The sequence below is a fragment of the Nelusetta ayraudi genome, unplaced genomic scaffold (assembly GCF_046127955.1).
Source record: "Nelusetta ayraudi isolate G7.1 ecotype Tasmania unplaced genomic scaffold, CSIRO-AGI_Nayr_v1 ptg000108l, whole genome shotgun sequence".
Taxonomy (NCBI): Eukaryota; Metazoa; Chordata; class Actinopteri; order Tetraodontiformes; family Monacanthidae; genus Nelusetta; species Nelusetta ayraudi.
Window position 1 is genome coordinate 5,001 of NW_027466158.1, and position 16,740 is coordinate 21,740.

The 16,740-nt window shown below is 49.9% G+C and overlaps 1 protein-coding gene across 1 annotated transcript in view; it reads left to right on the top strand.

The window, feature by feature from the left end:
• galnt16 (UDP-N-acetyl-alpha-D-galactosamine:polypeptide N-acetylgalactosaminyltransferase 16) overlaps positions 1–16,157 on the top strand; it is a gene marked incomplete at its 5' end in the record, with an annotated part of 17,919 nt that extends 1,762 nt beyond the window's left edge. Inside the window, 14 exons of the mRNA XM_076048710.1 lie at positions 1,337–1,518; positions 1,867–1,965; positions 2,053–2,120; positions 6,982–7,047; positions 7,357–7,478; positions 8,687–8,774; positions 8,939–9,023; positions 9,452–9,555; positions 9,629–9,755; positions 9,887–9,979; positions 10,174–10,257; positions 10,854–10,980; positions 12,432–12,548; positions 15,323–16,157. Of these exons, the coding sequence (XP_075904825.1) occupies positions 1,337–1,518; positions 1,867–1,965; positions 2,053–2,120; positions 6,982–7,047; positions 7,357–7,478; positions 8,687–8,774; positions 8,939–9,023; positions 9,452–9,555; positions 9,629–9,755; positions 9,887–9,979; positions 10,174–10,257; positions 10,854–10,980; positions 12,432–12,548; positions 15,323–15,466 (1,506 nt within the window). The remainder of the gene's footprint in view (positions 1–1,336; positions 1,519–1,866; positions 1,966–2,052; positions 2,121–6,981; positions 7,048–7,356; positions 7,479–8,686; positions 8,775–8,938; positions 9,024–9,451; positions 9,556–9,628; positions 9,756–9,886; positions 9,980–10,173; positions 10,258–10,853; positions 10,981–12,431; positions 12,549–15,322) is intronic.
• Positions 16,158–16,740: the final 583 nt, after the last annotated feature.

A 16,740-nucleotide genomic window follows, 5' to 3' on the forward strand; every position in this document is an offset into this window, starting at 1 on the left:
CGGGAAGCGTTCCAAGTGGACTGTCGTCTCTTTGGACCCCGTCTGGGATTTACTCAGCGGGGGCCGTTCGCCTCCGACACCAAACTGAGACTTTCCTCCAGTTGGCTCGACCCCTGTGACCTGCAGCAGGGGTCGAGTCAGTGGGCGGGGGGAGGGGGGGGGGGGGGGGGGGAGGGGAGAGGGAGTCAGGAGGAAGGGTTAGAGAGAGAAGGAGAGAGGAAACGGAGGGAGGAGCGAGGGGAGATGGACTGGTTGGGGACGAGAGGGTAAAGGGTGACAGCGAGACTGATGACGGGGGAGGAAGAAAGGGGTGAGGGTGAAAGTGGACGTCGGGGAGAGAGAGGAGAGAGATGGAGGGGGTGAGGTGGAGGAGGAGGAGGAGGAGGAGGAGGAAGAGAGAGAGAGGAATTAAACAGAAATGAAATAAAGACTTTTCTTCTTCTGCCGTCCTTTCCCCCATCGCCCCCCTCCTTCCTTCCCTCCCTCCCCTCCCTCCCTGCCCGCCCCCCCCACTTTACTCCTCCCTCCCTCCATCCCTCACTCCCACCAGCCCTCCCCTCAAGTCATTAATCTGCGCTGTTGCTTTAACTGGTGACATCATCGTTTAAAATCTTTCTCTCCCCCCGCACCGATTTTCATCATCCCCTGTGAGTGTGTGTGTGAGTGTGTGTGTGTGTGTGTGTGTGTGTGTGTGCACGCGGCTGAGTGTGTGCGTTATCAGTAATCAGCACCTCTCCGCTGTGTTTGCTGAACCCGTGGTTGTGATTCAGGCAGCAACTCGACCTGCGACCGCAGGAACATTTTAACATTTTTTCTCTCTGGATTTTCAATCTCGACCAATCAGGACGGAGCGTTTTGCACCGTACGTTTCCTCAAGGTGCCAGATTGAAATTGCCCGTGAACGACGTCTCCTCCCAACCTCAAAACGCCCCAAGGAGTCGCTTAGCCAGGCAACGAGATGGAGCCGTTCAGTGGTAACAATAAAAAAAAACAATATCTACAGATGTTGGAGAACTGAGAATAATTCAAACTTCTTCTGAGTTTGAATTTGTGTTTTAAACACGTAGGTGTATGTTTTCCCTCAACAAAAGATTTCAATTAGAAGATTACATATCACAATAACTGGGGCTGGCCGATGCTTCCTGTCAAGCCCAGAATGATGGCTCAACGGCTCAATTTGACCTTCTTCCTTCCCGCTGCACGAACCCGTTCTGCTCCACCCGGAAACCGCTTGTTGCCATGGCAACAGTCGGCTTAAAACTGCATCTTTTATTTCTGGAACAAGGAAACACATCTGCAATAATCGTCAATAATGCGTGCGCGGCGCCCCCTGCAGGTGACGCAGCCTCCCCGGGCCGAGCCGCAGGGCCACCTGCTGGGCGCCTTCGACGACAAGGCCTACCTGGCGGCCAAGCAGCTGCGGCCGGGCGATGACCCCTACAGGGAGCACGCCTTCAACCTGCAGGAGAGCGACCGGCTGGGCGGCGAGCGGGCCGTCAGGGACACCCGACACTACAGGTGAGCCGCCCCAGTGGGCCCCGACTGGGCAGACTGGGCAGACTGGGCCGTAAGATGATCACCCAACCCAGTCCCTCGTCCTCCGCCTGCCCTGAACCTGCACGATCCAGCCACTCCTGATGAATTATTCATGATCGTTAGCAGCGCTAGGCCCCACGCTTAGCCCTCTGTTCACAGCCTCCAGCTAAAAGTGATGCTCCGTTGGAGTTCCCACTCGTCTGATTAAAACGTGGGATTAAAAAAAACAAACATATTTGCACGCCCAGCTCAGGGGGGCGTGGTCACAAACCTGGACAAACAAACTAGCCGCATAAACAGGTATAAACAACCAACGTTGTGTCTCCGCAGGTGTGCGTCCGTCAACTACGACGCCGACCTTCCACCCACCAGCATCATCATCACCTTCCACAATGAGGCTCGCTCCACTCTGCTGCGCACCATCAAAAGGTGAAAACCACTTCCTGTTGACTCGTTGGTCTTTCCGCTGTTTTCATTCGTGTCCTCACTCTCCGTCTCCTCTCTGCTCCCGCTCAGTGTCCTGATGCGAAGTCCTCCGTCCCTCATTCAGGAGATCATCCTGATCGACGACTTCAGCTCCGACCGTGAGTTTCGCAACTCCGTGCGTGTGTGTGTGTGTGTGTGTGTGGGGGGGTGACCTGGAGAACCTCGTCAGAGTGAGCCTGACGAGGTTCTCCAGGTCCCTCAGAGCAGAAATATCAGCAAATATCTGGCTGCTGGAACGTGGAGGAGCCTCCACACAGCCAGAGAACTTCCTCTGCTCTTCTCTTCACGCATGATGACATCCCACTGGCAAGCACCCACACGCGGTTGCCTCCCTCCCACCCTCGCTGATTGTCGACTCATCATCTTCATGTCTGAGCAGGAGGATCCGCTCGTGGTTTCGCCTCCAAGCTGCGTCTTTGTTTGCGCTGCGACCTTGAGAAGCTTCAAAGTCAATCTATTTTTTTTCATGGCTAGCTACTTGCGTGAGTGTGAGCAGACCAATCAGTGTCCTTGGAGAAAAAAAAAAAAAAGGGGGGCGGAGCTGCAGCCAGGGTTAGGCCGGACGCTGCGGTTGCTCGGTCAGATCAGCTTTTCCTCGTTAGAAGACGATGCGAAGAGCTGATGGCGCTCGAGGCTTTTTCCCAAGTTCACGCTGCAGTTTGACTCCGCCCACCATCGATGCTTGCACCCAATGGGAGGGTGCAAGCATCTGTGGGCAAGGATTTTCTGTGGGCCTTTTTTCCCCTCGGTTGAACGTGTGAAATAACAGAAACTGAGACAACGGCGACGACGGGGCGTCAGACTGCGCCTGAAAAATACTTTGGTTTTTTTTTGTAATTGTTGCCCTCAGTCAGCCTGAAGCTAAAGAACTACAGGAGGCACAGTGAAGCACTTTGTGTAATTACCTCCACACAGATCGACTGTGTGGGAAAACACAGCAGCCTACAGACGTGCACGCACGCACGCACGCACGCTCGCACGCACGCGCTAAGCTGAGGAGTCGTAGGAGTCGTGACGCTTGACTGATGTCGGCTTTGCTCTCCTCCCGTGGCTGTGAGTCGACCTGAACTCCTCCTGGAAAATTTTCATCCTCCTGTAGTTGCGTTGTGTTCCAGAAATGCTGCCGTACCAAAAAGAGGAGAGCATTTAGTCACTATTAGTCACCTTCTGAAGTGTTTGGCCCACCAAGAGCCCTCTGTCTTGGTAAGACAAGAGGAAAGTTTGTGCTAATACACACAGCCCAGGAAATCAGCCTTGATGACGTCACAAAGGGAACAGATACCTGTCCCAGCGGTGGGACTCCACCCACAGCCAGCTGTGGTCTCTGCCCTCTGAGACCTCCTTGTTTTTGCCTCCTGTCATGCGTGTGGAAGGTAAACAGTGTAAACAGTGTAAACAGCGGGCTAATTGTGCTGCTTCCTGGCGATGTACAGAGGGCGTTGGGTGAATGTTTTACGCTTGACTGTTCTGTTGGAATCTTGGATGAGATAATAAAAATGTGAAGAGTCACACTTGGGCATTTTGTCAGCCATAGTTTTTATGCTTTTTCTTCATTATTTCTGGAGAGAAATCAGGCGCCTAGTGAAGGTCGGATGTTTGGTTGGATGGTTGGTTGGATGGTTGGTTGGTTGATTGGATGGTTGGATGGTTGGTTGGTTGTTTGGTTTGGTTGAATGGTTGGTTGATTGGATGGTTGGTTGAATGGTTGGATGGTTGGTTGAATGGTTGGATGGTTGGTTGAATGGTTGGATGGTTGGTTGGTTGGTTGAATGGTTGGTTGGTTGATTGGATGGTTGGTTGGTTGGTTGGTTGGTTGAATGGTTGGTTGGTTGATTGGATGGTTGGTTGGTTGATTGGATGGTTGGATGGTTGGTTGGTTGGTTGGTTGGTTGGTTGGTTGAATGGTTGAATGGTTGGTTGAATGGATGGTTGGTTGGTTGTTTGGTTTGGTTGAATGGTTGGTTTGGTTGAATGGTTGGTTGATTGGATGGTTGGTTGAATGGTTGGATGGTTGGTTGAATGGTTGGATGGTTGGTTGGTTGGTTGAATGGTTGGTTGGTTGATTGGATGGTTGGTTGGTTGGTTGGTTGGTTGGTTGAATGGTTGGATGGTTGGTTGAATGGTTGGATGGTTGGTTGAATGGTTGGTTGGTTGATTGGATGGTTGGTTGGTTGGTTGGTTGGTTGGTTGAATGGTTGGATGGTTGGTTGAATGGTTGGATGGTTGGTTGGTTGGATGGTTGGATGGTTGGTTGGTTGAATGGTTGGATGGCTGATTGGATGGTTGGATGGTTGGTTGAATGGTTGGTTGGTTGATTGGATGGTTGGATGGTTGGTTGAATGGTTGGTTGGTTGGTTGGTTGAAGTGTTGGTTGGTTACTTGGTTGGATGGTTGGTTGGATACTTGGATGGATGGTTGGTGGGTTAAATGTTAGCCATGTAGCTCTGAAGCGCCGGAGAGAAGAGAGATGCAAGTGCAGTGCAGGGGGAGGAGCTGTGCTGTGGTCGGTGGACGACCGCAGCCTGTGGGATTAAAAGGATGACAAACAGCCGGCAGTAAACTATCGCTGTGTAGATGATCTAAAAGGAATAAAACTCCTTATAAATCAATTCAGAGGGTTTTTCTTCTCAAGACTCGCATTGTGTCTTTGAGCATCTGGAGGCAATATGTTTGGAACAGTACAGCAGCGTCAGAGTTCTAAGTGTCGGGACTGAACGAAGCTGTGTGACAAGAAAAGGTGAAACCGGCTGTCGCATGTTTGTGGACGTAGTTTAGCAACGTTAAGCTATGATAAACTAATAACGGTGAGAGTTTGTGACTCTTTTACAGGTGCTCCTGCCTCATTCAAGAAGACAGAGCGGCCGCTTGCTAACTAGCTGTCCTAGCGCGCCGCTGGTTGTCTCGTTTGTTAGCCTCGCTAGTTAGCCACAGCTTGCTGAACTTTTCCAGGCCACAGGGCGGCGCTCTTTCTCAGCGTGAAGTCTGAAAATAGTGACGGCCCATCTGCAAAAGAAAAGACAAAACATTTGTTACTACTACTTTGTTTACGTCTCAATTCTATTGTCACTAATCTGCTACACAGCCCCCCCCCGCTGATGATTACAAGTACTGCTTCATTGATGTGAGCTTGAAGAAAGTGAGAGTGCACAAATTTGTTTGACATTTGGTTTTTTTAAAAAAAGGCTTGAATTCCTCTTTATCTGCCCTTGTGGATTAACATCAACATTTACCTCAAACCAGTTGCAGATTTTTGGAATATTTCCATCGGGGGGGGGGGGGTTAGATCAGCCCATTCCCAACTGGTGGGTCGTGATCCAAAAGTGGGTGACGGAGCTTTTTTGATGCTTTGTAGAGGCTTTTCTTTTCTTTTCTTTTTTTTTCTTTTTTTATTGGAAGCTAATGGTTGACATTTATTTTGCTGGACTCATAATTCAATTCAATAATTTCAATAATTTGTTTTTAACTAGACACGATAAAAAGCGGGCCAGCGTTTTTTATTTCCGGGGAATAGATTTGAGTGCCGTGGAAAGATTTTGGGTCGCGACTTCATAACAAGGAGGAAAATGTGGATCCTGAGACTTAAACAGTTGAGAGCCACTGGTGCAGACGGGTCCAAGTCCTGCCGACTGTTGGTCAGCACTGAGAGCTGATGGAGGGTGGGAGAGCGGAGTTAGAGGCCGGGCCTCGGGGGTTAAGCATCGCTCCGTCTGAAACTTTCATCTGATTAAGGCTGGCCTGAAGTGCCAGGACGCTCAAGGGCGGCGAGGCCGAGCCCAGACGACAACATGTGACGTATTCACAGCCTGAGACGACCGCAGGAAGTTTGATCCCCTTTGAATTTCAGCGAGGCCGGTTGAAATAACTCACGACTGTGTGTTCATGTTAAAAAAGCACCACCTGCAATGCATCATGGGACAGGAGCCCGTGTTGTGTCGTGTGGGGGAGGAAAATGTGTTGTTATTGTTGTTGTTGTTGTTGTTGTTGTTGTTGTTGTTGTTGTTTTCGTGCGCGCAAATTTTTTTTGCTTTTGTGTTCATTTTGTGTTCACTTTGCAATTTCTTTGTGTGTGTGTGTGTTTTTTTTTTTTGCTTTCGGTCACACACTCACAAATGCACAGACACACATTGTTTGGCTTAATGGCGCGACATCTGCTGGGTGTGTGTGATCTCTGACTTCCTGCTCGTCTTTCAGAGCCGTTCCCAACCCAACAACACACACACACACACACACACACACACACACACACACACACACACACTCGCACCAGCTGGTCTCTCCTTGTGAGCATCACCAGGCACTAATGCACTCCTGCTCGTTCACACACACACACACACCCACACGGGTCTCCTGTGACTTCACGGTGTCAATACAAACAGGCAGGTTTGTAGACGGGGCAAATTTAATCCTGCAGGATTACAACACGACAAACGAGCTTGTTTGTGTCGACACACGGCCGCCGTGTCGCCGCCGCCGAGGACGGGGGTCTGCCTGATCCTCCCGCAATCCCTCTGCAAGATCACACTCACTCCCTGCTGCTTCGGCTAATCCTCTCAGGCGCGTGTGTTGGTGTTAGTCTGTGTGTGTGTGTGTGTGTGTGTGTGTGTGTGTGTGTGTCTATGTGTTTACGAAGATGCGCATCCGCAAACGTCATGACGCAGTCGGATGGCTCAGACAAAATGCAAATTGTTAGACGGAATTTTCCAGCAAAATGAAACAAAAATTCTTGCGTTTGTGTGTCGCTGCTGGTGTGTTTCAGTGTGTGTGTGTGTGTGTGTGTGTGTGTGTGTGACTGAGAAAGAAAGATGTGGTGCAGCATCAACTTGCATTGTTAAGTGAGGTTGAGGAATGTCTTCCTCTGCCTGCGCGCGCGCGCACGCGCGTGTGTGTGTGTGTGTGTGTGTGTGTGTGTGAGTGTGTGTGTCCTCTGCCTGCTTCATAACATCTCGTCTCCTCCCGCAGCCGACGACTGCCAGCTGCTTTCTCAGATCCCCAAAGTGCGCTGCCTGAGGAACGGCCGCCGAGAGGGTGAGTGCGTCCCACGCTTCCCGAAATCTGATTCTGATTTGGATCTGTTGAGGGGTGGAGAGGGTGGAGGGGGTGGAGGGGGTTAAAGTGGTGTCCCTGTGAAGCTTGGCGGTTCAACCTAAAGATGGGCTAAATGCCGGGTTGCCATGGAAATAGATTAATCTGCGCCACATTTTTACCAGCAGGGGGCGTTTGAGTCGTGAAGACGCCTCATTCCTGATTTGTTTCTCCCTCTGGGGGCATTTTTTGTGTGTTTTTTTTTTTTTTTTTTATTTCTTCTACCTTCTCTTTCGTTCCTCCCGTCTCCAGGTCTGATCCGCTCCCGCGTCCGCGGCGCCAACTCGGCCTCGGCCTCCGTCCTCACCTTCCTTGACAGCCACTGCGAGGTCAACATGGACTGGCTGCAGCCGATGATCCAGAGGGTCAAAGAGGTGCGGCAGCAGAACCTTATTGCTTGACCGCACACGCTCCACTGAGGAACAGTTAGACGAGGGGCGAGGGGGAGGAGTCTCTGAGCAGGGCTCGCTGAATGCGATTGGACGAGCCTTCCCCTCCGTCCACGGCGGGGGTTTTGTTTTTATTCCATCTGAGAGAGGCAGAATTCTTTTCATTAAAAGAGAAAAGACGGAGTTAAAACCTGCGCCGAGGTCTCTGATGTTTACGTGGTGATGCTGATTTACTGAAGTCTGGAAACTGGAGGCGGAAACACACCACAAGTTCCACCGACGACTTTGTTCATGAATAATTTTAAAGACAGAAAAAAAAAAAATGAACATTTGTTCTTCGCAGCTTTTTTTCTTCCTGTATGTCGGACAGACTCGGATCGAAACCTTTAAAAAAAGCTGACAAAACTGGGGGAGCGGTTGTAAGCTCAACGTTCCGCTGAATAAAAGGTCCGATGTTTTATTCAGAGGGCGTCGACTCAGACTGTGCTGCTGCTGCTGCTGCTGCTGCTGCTGCTGCTGCTGCTGCTGCCGCCGCTCCGTCCTCTCCTCCCCGGCGGCCCCTGACTCATCCGGCTCGCATTACAATATCTCGCCGTGACATTCATGAGCGCGTCGGGATGTTTCGCCCTGACTGCGGCTGACTCCAGAAGTCAGCGGTATTCCCTGGGAGCAGGGCAGCCGAGGAGCCGCGTCCCGCTTCCCACCAGCAGCTGAGAGCTCGTTAGCAACGGAGCCGGCGCCATGACGAGCTCGTTAGCGACTCCGCTTTCTCATGAGAGGACTCGGGTCGCGTCTCGGGGTTGTGAATCTAAAACGAAAAGCTCACCTCTGTGTTGCTCTGCGCCGCTGGACAGATGATCAGAGAATCGGCTCGGAATGATTCCAACGCAGTGCATGATGGGAGAATATGTGCCCGGCGCAGGGAATTCTGGACATGATTGGCGGCAGCTTCTTGCTCTGACCTTTGACCCCCCCCCTCCCGGGCTGCACGTCTCTGTGCTTGTTCCACACTCATCTGAATCTGTGGTCGTCTCCCAGCGGCCGACTTCCGCAGTGTGTGTGTGTGTGTATGTGTGTGTGTGTGTGTATGTGTGTGTGTGTGTGTGTTTCGCTGTGATTCCACACCTTTCTTTCTAACAGGCGCCCGCCTCTCCCCCTCCCTCCTCCCTCCTCCCTCCCCCCTCCCTGTGCAGGACCACACGCGGGTGGTCAGCCCCATCATCGACGTCATCAGCCTGGACAACTTTGCCTACCTGGCGGCGTCCGCTGACCTGAGGGGAGGTCAGTGTGCGGACACACACACACACACACACACACACACACACACACAAACACACACACAGATGGTGTCCGTCACGTTCAGACAGGTGGTTCCCTGACCTGACCTGCCCTGTCTGTCTGTCTGTCTGTCTGTCTGTCTGTCTGGCCTCTGCTCGGGCACACAGGGTTCGACTGGAGCCTCCACTTCAAGTGGGAGCAGATTCCCATCGAGCAGAAGATGGCCAGGAGCGACCCCACTCAGCCAATCAGGTGCCTCCACTCAACTCAAGTCGCCACCTACCAGAGATGAAGCTGATTCCAGTCAACTTTGCTCTGCTTTGTCTTGTATTCATGACCGTAAATTCTTTTTATGGTCAAGTTTCTGATGGTCTCTATGGTCTCTATGGTTATTCTTATATATATATTTAAGAACTGTTCTAAAGGTAGGAATTGACTTTTACTGTACTGTACGCTTTTATTAAGGTCCTTATGGGCAGTATGTTGAGCTTTTACCAGTATAAAATCATAAATCAGGCCAAATTTCACACACTGGACCTTTGGGGGGAAAAAAAGAAATTCAAAGCATTTCTTTGAGCCGCAACGAAGTCACGGTTTTACGTTCAAGCAGATAAATGTCAGACAGCCGGGAGGAAAATCGTCCTCATCGCCTCCTCCTTCTCCTCTTCCTCCTCATGCAGGACTCCCGTCATTGCCGGCGGGATCTTCGTCATGGACAAGAGCTGGTTCAACCACCTGGGCCAGTACGACACCCACATGGACATCTGGGGGGGCGAGAACTTTGGTGAGGCTGCAGTGTTTTTCTCCCAGCTCAGTCTCGGAGCGCCCTCGACTCACGCCGCGTCCTCCTCCCGCAGAGCTCTCCTTCCGGGTGTGGATGTGCGGCGGCAGCCTGGAGATCCTCCCCTGCAGCCGCGTCGGCCACGTCTTCCGGAAGAGGCACCCGTACGACTTCCCGGAGGGCAACGCTCTCACCTACATCAAGTGAGTCCCGAGTCTCGGACCTGCGGAGGCCGTGGGAACTGGAGGCTTCGGCAGGAATGCAGCAGCAGCATTGTCATTACGCTGTCTGAGCAGGAGTGTGTGTGTGTGTGTGTGTGTGTGTGTTGCTGCAGGAACACCCGGCGGGCGGCCGAGGTGTGGATGGACGAGTACAAGCAGTACTACTACTCGGCCAGGCCGTCGGCTCAGGGCAAGGCCTTCGGAAGGTGGGTGTGTGTGTGTGTGTGTGTGTGTGTGTTGACGTGATCGGTCCCACGCCCTGCAGAGCCGGCAGCCTGGACACATTTCCACCCCGGAAAGCTCTGCTGAAGAATCTGTTAGAACCTCCGTGTTGGAGTTGCGGAAAAAAAAAAAAAAAAGCACAATAAAAACACAACAAGTGTCTTTCTTGTTCTTGCAGCATTGCGGACCGCGTGGCACTGCGCAGGAAGCTCAACTGCAAGCCGTTCCGCTGGTACATGGAGAACGTCTACCCTGAACTGAGGTGCGGCTGCTCGTGAACGTCCGCTAAACAGGAGAATTTACATCATGTGGGGACCTCACGTTATGGTGCAAAGTTCCAGTATCACACACAGCCATAACGATACATACATCGACGACGTGAATTATAGATGTTGTGGCTGGCTGGTTCAAGTCATGTGCGGTGAGTTTTTTTTTTTTTTTTAACACTAATTGCCATCTGAAGTGGCGGCGACGAGGAACAAACTAGTGGGCTCCCAGTGACTCGTGGGGACACTGTTTGTCCGTCTTTCTGTCCTTGACGTCCGACCGGTGACGCTGAATCAAAAGACGGATCACTCAAAAACCTTTATTCAAAGATCCCCCAGAGCCACGAGACCCTCCACAGCAACTGCAGCTGTTTGTTTTGTTTTTTCCCCTTCTCGTAAGAAATCATTTTCCAACTCCTCTGGGCTTCCAAGCTGCCAGGTTCCATAACAGTCGTCTAAATATATCCGATTACTGTGGGAACTCGGAGCGTTGCTCCTCTCATCTCCAGTGCAGCATCACCATGGAACATCCTGTACATCTTTTCACGACTTTGGATTTTGTGACTCTTGTGTCTGCCGTTGCTGCCCGCAGGGTCCCGGAGCAGGAAGCCGTGTCCAGCGTGCTGAAACAGGGCGGACTGTGTCTGGAGACTCGGGGCTCTGACTCTCTCATCCTGTCAGAGTGCCGGGGCATCGGCGGCAGCAGGCCGCAGTCGCAGGTCAGCGTTCTGCCATCAGGGGGCAGCGGTGGTCAAAGTTATTTCACGGATTTCTGTCTGATTTATTTTTATTTTATGCAGTGGTGGGCCGTCAGGGCCAGCAAGGCCTCCTCTGGCCTTCCCGTAAATACGATAATAAAGTTACTCTCCATAGCCTCTTCTTTTCACGTCATAGAATATCAACTTGATCGCCTGGCTTCCATTGTTGTGTATTACGGCAGAGTTTGTATCCAGCTAGCCTGCGTTGTCAGGTTCTATGAAACCTGCCTGAGACCTTGAGAATCAACATTGCAGGACAACCGTTGGTGGCGATCAGACCACATCTCCAAGAGCAGCTCGCTGGCTGTACGCTGAAAGTCACACGTGCGCGTCCTGCGATTGGATGAGAACCGGTTGACACCACAGCGAACCCACGATGGCTGAGAGAGAGAAGATAAAGATTTAGTTGCCAAATCATCTGCAATTTACAATGGAAATACTGCGGCTTTAACAGCAGCCGCGCCAACTTGTACAACTGTTTGATGGTTCAATGGTTTGTTTTGTTTTCCTCTCGTTGGTCTCTTATACGAAACAGCGACAATGCGCAGCTTATTAGACCGGTTTGGACAAGAGTTTGAGCTCACACATTTTAGTTTTGGTGGACTTGTTAAAGCTATTGGGCGCAGTGGAGTTCTGCTGGAGCCACACACCACCAAGGTGTTCTAGATGAGAACAGGAAATGTTGTTTATCATCGTCAACAATCAAAAATATTGAATGTCAAGTCAACTAAGGTCAGAGCAGAACAATGAGTAAAATAAATAAATAAACTCGTGGATCAAATAAATCATTACATCAGCACACTGTAGCTTTGTCAATTACACAGATGTGGTTTCAACAGACACGTGGCATAGCATTTGTTTGGAACCAAGGGAAAAGGAGAACGTCCACTTGGGCCGCCCTTTTAATAGGAGGCGTCCCAGGAAGTGGGCGTCGCCCCACTGAGACTGGTGCTGCAGATTTGAAGGCGCAGTGTCTCCTTCTGGAGAGGAGGGGGTGTGCAGGGAATGAATGGATTTCTGACAAAAAAAACTTTGTTGAGGAATCGCTTAAAATCTCCTTTTATTTGACAGCGTCAGTGGCCTTAGTTACTTTGTCTTAATTGTGATTTAAACGCTCCGGAGACTGAGGTTAGCTCGACTAGGTCCCCTGCATGAAGATGATGTGATGTCTAAGCGTGATTCTCTATGGATTCTCCAGCCATATTGAGGGTAATATGAGTTGTATTTATTTTGGTTGGACTAAATGTGACGTCGCTGATGGCCTAGGTGTGAAGTGCACGGCCCACCACTGTTTTTATTTATGTGCTGAGATCAGTAAAATAAAGTAAGGTTTATTTTCTTCATCTCTGATATTGTTTTTAACCCTAACCCGACTCCTAATCCTAACCTAGGTTGTGTTTTGTTCCTCTCAGAGGTGGGAGCTGATCGAGCCCCTGATCCGACAGCAGGACCTCTGCCTGGCCATTTCAGCCTTCACCGCCGGGTCAAAGGTCAAGATGGAGCCTTGCAGCACAAAAGAGCCCAGACAGGTGAGAGCCGCTGGTCTCCGCCACGTTCGTAGAGTGGCGGTGACTTCTGTTCAGATCCATTCCCACACACCAGCCAGTCTGGGAGGGTTTTTTTTTCCACTGGCTTGCGGTTCTTTGTATCTTCCCGCCGAGGGCCGCGAGGTCACGAGGTTACATTTCAGCCCCGTAACCTTGATCACTGAGGTTTCACGCCTGGGATCTCGGCTAATCCGCCTCGCTGAGATTCACTTCTAAAGCCTTTTTATTTGATCTCGGTATAATCCTGTCACCTTCCAAGTCTTTTTCCCTCTGGGTTTTCCCACCAGACAAAAATGTGAAATACCCACCATTGATTTGGGAAGCGTTCCACCTGTCGAGTCCAGCCAGCTTGTTGATTGCCAGTACACGTTGACAACCTGACGTTCAGTCTTGTAAAGAGCAGCCCCGCCCGCTCACACTGAGCGCTTCGTAAACCAATAGGTGTCCCGGAACTTCAGGCCTCCTCCGCACCCCCAAGGCCTCCGTCCCTGGAATCCCATGGGGCCTCTCTGGCTGCATGATTAATGAAGCGGTGGTGGTGGTGGGGGGGTTTGTAACAGGAACCATGTGGACGAGCCGCTGGGACCCTGGCCAGTCGCTCGTCTCCCTCGCCGGGTCCGACAGCTTGGAGCTCGCCGAGTCGGTGCGCAGCTCATTTAGATGCGAGATGCCTCCAAGAAGCCCCTCGTAAACCGATAAAGCTCAACCGGTGCCTGTTTCTCGTCAGGGGCGGCCAAGTTCAGCTTCATTTCTAATGGCCAAACGAGAATGGTAAACACTGCGCGGTGGGGACGTCAGGGAGCCAGACATGCTTTTAAATAACACTTGACCACGAGACCATCAGTCACGTTAGAATATTAGAACACGAGACCGTGCGTGCGGTCTGACAGCACGCATGCAACGTTGTAAACAAACAAACAAACAACAGTCAACGGTTGGAGAAAAGCACTCAGTGATGAAGGACAAAAAGCCCATTTGCAAGTTGTTCAACTGTTCTGCCCGGGTTCTCCAGGATACATCGCCACCAACAGTAGCGTATGAATAAAAGAGACCTTCATTTATTCAAAGCGCTCGTAAAGTGACCCTATAAAAGTGAATAAGTTTGGGCTGCCTGTGCTGCTCTAAACTCTGCCCCCCAGACCCGTCCAATAAAGATAAATCTACACAACTCTTGCAGAGCGACTCGGCTGCAGTCGTCACCCTCTCATCCTGCGCTGCGTGTCGACTGTGGCTTCAGTCAGTCGCTTCAGCTGTTTGACACGCTCAACCCTCTGACCCCCCCACCCCCCGTTTCTCCTGGCACGCACTGCAAAGTACTGATGAATGTTTGCAATCTGTCAAACACTCACATGCACATGCGCGCGCGCACACACACACACACTAGCTTGCTTCGACTTTCCCCGTCTCAGCTTTTGAAGATTTAACCATCCTTTCACCTTGACAAGTGTCCATATGGCTGCCTAGTGTGTGTGTGTGTGTGTGTGTGTCTGTGTGTCTCTGTGTGTCTCAGTGTGTTAGTTTGTGTGTCTCGCTGTGTCTCAGTGTGTGCTAGTGTCACTTGCTCAACTCGCTCAACTTCTCCTCATCCAATCAGCCTCCCCGAAAAACAAACCGCTTCGTTCTACCTGATGATTTATTTGAAACAGATTCTTCCCAGTTGTCTTCGATTGGGTCCAAAACGTTTTTTTGTTTTTTTTAATCATCAAGTTCACTCTGGAACGTTCACAGGGGGAGACGGGATTTGTGATTTCCGATGGTAAAAAGCAGTTGGCTCAGGAGAGGCTGTGCTTGACTTTGAAATACAGGCGCAAGCTGCTTTTCTTTCATCAACTTTGTGCACGTCAAGTAGTATCTTTGTCGTGCTGCTCTGAGGTTTTCGGACAAAAGTGAAATGTATCTTCCTCCTGTGATAGAAAAAAAATAATAATACTGGGAGTGCTTTGGATCCTGAGGGGAAAATGTTTACTTTTTGAATTCTTCCAGGGAAGGAAGGATTCATGGTTTGAATCTGGGGGTTGATCCAGCGACAATTCCAGAAACAAAAAGCACAAATCTAAACCACAAAAGTCAGAATTCGTAGTTTTTAAGATGATAATGATAAGAGAAAGAAGAATCTGTTCAAGAAAAAAAAAAAGATTATTTGCATCCATCACTAAATTCATTTCTTCTAATAAGGAATTCACTATGTGCTATTTCCTTGTCTGAAGCTTCATTTTTTTTTTTAACAAGCTAAAATATTTTAAAGTTGTTAATCCAGAGGTTTCCAGTCGGACTGTGGGCCCCACGTTACAGGTTTTCTGCCCCAGTTTGGCCAAACAAGCTGTCTGACATTCTGTAATTATTAGCAGGCAATAAAATGTAAACAATAGTCCCTTATTTTGGCAGGGCGCCCGTATAAAACCGCAACCATCAATTCCATACCTCATCAGTGTTGCTTTTAAAAGTGTTATTCTTCCACCTGAGCCAGTGGAGTGACTGTTTCATGAGCCACACGCGGCCAACAGGCCGCGTTCCAAACAGTTTATGAGCAGTAAAAAAGCTGCTGCTCGACCCTCCCCCCTCCCTCCTCCCTCCTCCAACGCTGCAGCTGCAGCTGGATCGCCCGTCATTTTTACGCCGTGAGCTCAGCGGCTCCGTCCATCCAGGTGCAGGGCCGCCTGTGCCGATCAGCTGTTGGGCGGCGAATAACGAGGCGCTGAGGGTCGACGGTGAAACTCGCTGACAGGCTTCGTCTGGCTGTTCTTGTCTCTTTGCAGAAGTGGAGGCCCAAAGGAGTGGCCCTGCAGCACACGGTCAGCGGCCTGTGTCTGGACAGCCAGACACCCGCCGGACCCCCGGTCATTGCTCAGTGTCGCCCCCAGGTGGCCGGACAGTCCTGGGAGCCGCAGATCATCAACTGACGCACGGTTGGGTTAGGTTGGGGACGGGTGCCTGCAGAAGGACTCAGGGGAACACGTCTGCACACTGGGGCTTAAAGAAACAAAAGAAGGAGGGAGAACTTTTTGTGAACTCCTCCCATTCAAGTCTGGCTGTGAAAAAAAAAAAAACCCACACACTTCTCTGAGGCGTTGAGGAGCAAGAACATGCAAGATCTTTTTTGTGTGTACAGAGCTTCATCCCTGCAGGCTGCTGCAGTTCTTCTACCTTATCTGAGATTTTCACAGAGAAAAAAAAACAAACCCCACCACCACCACCACCACCAACAACAACAACAGTTGCATATCTCACTTTCAATTCATTTCTGTATTCTCTGTCCTGCTCATTGGTTCGCTTTAAAACTGGAGGTGTGTGTCTCAAAACCAAATGCACTGTAGCGAGTGTGTTGGAAGTGCAGCAGAGATTCTTCTGTGCGTGGAGCCTGCAGCAAGATCTGAGCTCAGCGCCATTCTAAAGGCGCCACGCCAAAGCACTTTGGGGACATTATTTATTGTTTTTGCATGGTCGCACCCAAAGAATGTTTTTAATCTTCTGTCTCTCTCTAAAGTTTTATGTAAATACAGTATGTGAAACATATACTGGCCTGTTTTTTTTTTTTTTTTGTGTAAAGTACTCTATATGTTGTTTGAAAAATAAAATGTGGTTACAAAGTCATTATCATCGTGTTCATGGGGCAGCGGAGGAAGGAGGTCTCTGCTGCTGTTGTGTCTTACATGTGTTTTGTATCTGTGGCGGTGATGTGTAGCAATGACATTCACATCCAACGCCAGCGAGGAGTCCTCCTCCGCCTCTGTGGCCCCTGATGTGGCCTCTTCCATTGTCCCGCTGGAATAAAAATTGACGATTTAAGGGGTTCTCTTCTTCTCTTAAATTAAAAGGATATGAATTACACATTTGTTACACAGGCAGAATTAGTCGTCTGAACAAGATGTTTCAAAACTTGCTTATGCACAATGCAGGATTTTTAACATTCCACTGGATAAAGACTGACAGTTTTAAAGTAAGTAAGTTACCTTTGCTTAAAAAAAAAAAAAAAAGCTCTGCATCAAAAATAAACTAAAGTACTGTCCTAATCGTTAAATTATTATTTGAACTTAGAACAAATTAAAAAAAAAAAAAAAAAAAAAAAAAAAACACCGTTATTTTTGCATTCACAGTAAAGATAAGAATATACAACACAATCTGGAAAGAACGATCTATTGAATTTGTCAAGAAATGCTGCCATGGCCACCAGGGG